The sequence below is a fragment of the Carassius auratus genome, chromosome 35, assembly GCF_003368295.1.
Source record: "Carassius auratus strain Wakin chromosome 35, ASM336829v1, whole genome shotgun sequence".
NCBI lineage: Eukaryota > Metazoa > Chordata > Actinopteri > Cypriniformes > Cyprinidae > Carassius > Carassius auratus.
The window spans coordinates 19,046,421-19,050,420 of NC_039277.1; the positions used below are offsets into that span (position 1 = coordinate 19,046,421).

The 4,000-nt window shown below is 33.5% G+C and overlaps 1 protein-coding gene across 1 annotated transcript in view; it reads left to right on the forward strand.

Moving 5' to 3' along the window:
* The first annotated feature begins 1,237 nt into the window (after positions 1 to 1,237).
* The window catches only part of LOC113054761 (myosin-IIIb-like), a 46,481-nt gene continuing 43,718 nt past the window's right edge, over positions 1,238 to 4,000 (forward strand). The window contains exons 1-3 of the mRNA XM_026220540.1: positions 1,238 to 1,401; positions 1,516 to 1,581; positions 1,664 to 1,794. Of these exons, the coding sequence (XP_026076325.1) occupies positions 1,300 to 1,401; positions 1,516 to 1,581; positions 1,664 to 1,794 (299 nt within the window). The 5' untranslated portion in view covers positions 1,238 to 1,299. The remainder of the gene's footprint in view (positions 1,402 to 1,515; positions 1,582 to 1,663; positions 1,795 to 4,000) is intronic.

Here is a 4,000-nt window from a genome sequence, read left to right on the forward strand (position 1 = left end):
GATATATAGGACCTTTATAATAGATGAGCTTCTTTTTGTAGTTTTAGAGTTTACATTGAAATGATATAAATACATCCATTTGTGTTAAATTAAAGTCATACAGGTTTGTAAAGATATATACACTGTCTGCTGTTCAGAATTCAGTGAGATTTTTTAATTGTGTTTTGAGGAAGTTTGTTCTGCTCATCAAGGCTGCATTTATTTCTTCAGAAATACAGAGAAAAAAAAACTAATATTAATATTACCATTTAAAATAATGGTTTTCTATTTCAATATACTTTAAAATATAATTTATTGCTGTGATAAAAGATGAATTTTCAGCATCATTACTCCAGCCTTCAGTGTCTTAACGATATGCTGATTTATTATCAATAATATATATATATAATATATATATATATATATATATTTTTTTTTTTTCTTTTTTTTTTTTTTTTACAAAACTATGATACTTTTTTCAGGATTATTTGATGGATAAAGTCTTTATAACAATATAAATCTTTTTATCACTTTTTATCAATTTAAAATCCTTGCTGAATTGCAGCATTATTTTATTAATTAAATTTATAAAAATTCCTATTTATTAAAAAAAAAAAGAATTAATTACCGACGTCACAGTTTTGAACGACAGATATTAATTGTTACAAAATATTTTTATTTTAAATAAATGCTGTTCTTTTTAGCTATTCATTCATCAGAGAATTCTGAAAAAAAGTAGCACAGGATAAAAAAAATAATAAATGAAAGCAGCAGAACTGTTTCCAGTATTAATAAATAATAAATCAGAATGATTTCTAAAGGATCACGTGTCATTGAAAACTGGAGTAATGATGCAAAAAAAAATACAGCTTTGATCTCAGAAATACATTTCAGTTTAAAGTATATTTAAATAGAAAAAAATGTTTTTTAATTGCAATAATATTTCACAATATTACAGTTTTTTTTCTGTATTTTTAATTAAATAAATGCAGGCTTTATGAGCAGAAGAGACTTCTGTAAAAACATTAAATATCTTACCCAACCCAAACTCTTTAACAGCAGTGTAAGGGGTTAAACGATGCCAGAATTTTAATTTAGGGTGAACTGTTGTGATGAAAGGGTTAATGATAGTTGTGTGTGTGTGTGAGCTGAGGGCGGGGAGAGAGAGAGAGAGCGAGAGAGAGAGAAGAGAGAGAGAGAGTCTGCTGAATCAGCAGCTGTGTGACCCGACAGATCCTGGATAGAAGCATGAAAAACAGCAGCTTGTTGTTTGGTGATGTGACACCGTTTTAATCTCACGAACAACATCAGAGACGAGAGATGGAGGAGAAGCTGCCTGAAGATCTGGCGAGTCTCTCCGAGCTGGAAGAGAAAAGTTTGCTGGAGGTTTTGACTGGACGCTTCACACAAGACCTCATCTATGTGAGTAAAGCACATCTCAGAAATACAACACATGATTGAAACAACCAGCTCAGATGTTCTCCACTGCCTCTGTGTACATCACTGAGATATGACTACCTGAATTCATATTTACAGACCTATGTAGGGGACATCTTGGTGGCTGTTAACCCGTTTAAATATCTGTCAATTTATGAAAAAGAGGTAAGTGTTTCTTTAGCTACAAAAGAAGATTTGTGAGCAGTAAGCGTGTTTAAATCAGTGGCTGAACTGGTCTCCTGTGCAGGTGTCTGAGCAGTACAAGTGCCATGAGAAGAAGTCTTTGCCTCCTCATATATTTGCTGTGGCGGACCGGGCGTATCAGTCCATGATGGGACGTCTGGCCACGGGACCCAGGAACCAGTGTATCGTGATCAGGTTTGTGTTGGGAGTAAATCATTCAGCAGAACCACTGGTTTCTCCAGGAACGCTTGTCTGAGGGGTTTTTGACTCTAGAGGGTCTGTACAGTAGGAGATTTTCTTTGGTTTGGTTTTTTCAGTGAGGCATGTATAGACAAGACCAGCAGTCCCTTTTTAGACACATCAGACGAGTCCTGGTGTCAGTGTCATTGTAAAAACAATGCCTTTCCACCACAGAAAATATATATATATTTTATTTTTATTTTTTTGCTTATTGTGAGGTCATATCTTTTTGACTCTTCTTCTCAGAACTATGAGTTTACATCACGCAGCTGTGAGTTATAAACTCACAAATCTTAGTTTTACTTTTGCGAGAAAATGTAAAATATATAATGATTAAAGTAATTATTTTTATTTACTTTTATATATTAATAAATAAATGTTATGTATTTATATATATATATATATATATATATATATATATATATATATATATATATATATATATATATATATATAAATAATTTATTTCTCTAAAAACAGAATTGCAAGACATCAAATCAGAATTCTGAGGGGAAAAAAGTCAGAATTATGCAAAATTAATACAGAAAATGTAATCAGGATTGTGTTCAAATATAATTATAATAATGATGTAAAATATATAATGATTAAAGTAATTATTTTTATTTACTTTTAAATATTAATAAATAAATTATAGGGGAAAAAAGTAATAGAACTCACAGTTCCGAATTTAAATCTCACAATTCTGAATTCTTTTTTTTTTTTTGCGATGGAATAAAAAATAAAAAGGTGAATGTGACATTTTATCGCGCAAGTTTATGTCTCACAATTACGACATTTCTTTGCAGAATTATGTGTTAATAGTTTATATCTTGCAGTGATGACTTTTTCAGAGAATCTCGAGCTATATTTGTCAGTTCTGAGTTCATATCTTAACAAGTTTTTTTTTTTTTTTTTTTTTTTTTCACAATTGTGAAAAATATCAGAATTGTGAGATATAAACTCAAAATTGCAAGAAAAAATGTAATTTAAGCGTTAATCAAAACTGGTTTAAGTATATATCTGTTATGACTTTCAAGCTGTCAGGTGAGAATTCTGTCAAGATGAACTGAGAAAGTTTCAGATACATTTTAGTTCCTGGATTCCTCCATAACTTAATAGCGTGGTTGATAGCTGTTCTCGTTGTGGTGTCATATTTAAGGTCTTTCCTGTGTGAAAGCTTCCTCTGAGACTCTGCACTGCTTTACCGTCAGCAGGTTGGCTTAATGTATTTGTCAGAATTGGAGCCTCGTGGTAATTTCTCAGTTGCTATTCAAGTCAAGTCAAGTTCTCCTTTATTTATATAGTGCTTTAAACAAAATACATTGCATCAAAGCAACTGAACAACATTCATTAGGAAAACAGTGTGTCAATAATGCAAAATGATAGTTAAAGGCAGTTCATCATTGAATTCAGTTATGTCATCTCTGTTCAGTTTAAATAGTGTCTGTGCATTTATTTGCAATCAAGTCAACGATATCGCTGTAGATGAAGTGACCCAACTAAGCAAGCCAGAGGCGACAGCGGCAAGGAACCGAAACTCCATCGGTGACAGAATGGAGTAAAAAACTTGGGAGAAACCAGGCTCAGTTGGGGGTCAGTTCTCCTCTGACCAGACGAAAACCAGTAGTTCAATTCCAGGCTGCAGCAAAGTCAGATTGTGCAGAAGAATCATCTGTTTCCTGTGGTCTTGTCCTGGTGCTCCTCTGAGACAAGGTCTTTACAGGGGATCTGTATCTGGGGCTCTAGTTGTCCTGGTCTCCGCTGTCTTTCAGGGATGTAGAGGTCCTTTCTAGGTGCTGATCCACCATCTGGTCTGGATACGTACTGGATCCGGGTGACTGCAGTGGACCCTCTGATCTGGACACAGACTGGATCTGGTGGCTACGGTGACCTCGGAATAAGAGAGAAACAGACTAATATTAGCATAGATGCCATTCTTCTAATGATGTAGCAAGTACATTGGGTGTTATGGGAAGTTTTCCAGTTACCTAATTAATGCAGCCTAAAATTCCTTTAACGATTTGGATATTAAAAACAATGTTAGGTAGGTTATTCCAGAGTTTAGACGCAGAGTTTAGACGCCAAATATGCCAATGGATGGATGGATGGATGGATGGATGATAGATAGATAATAGATGGATGGATGATAGATAGATAGATA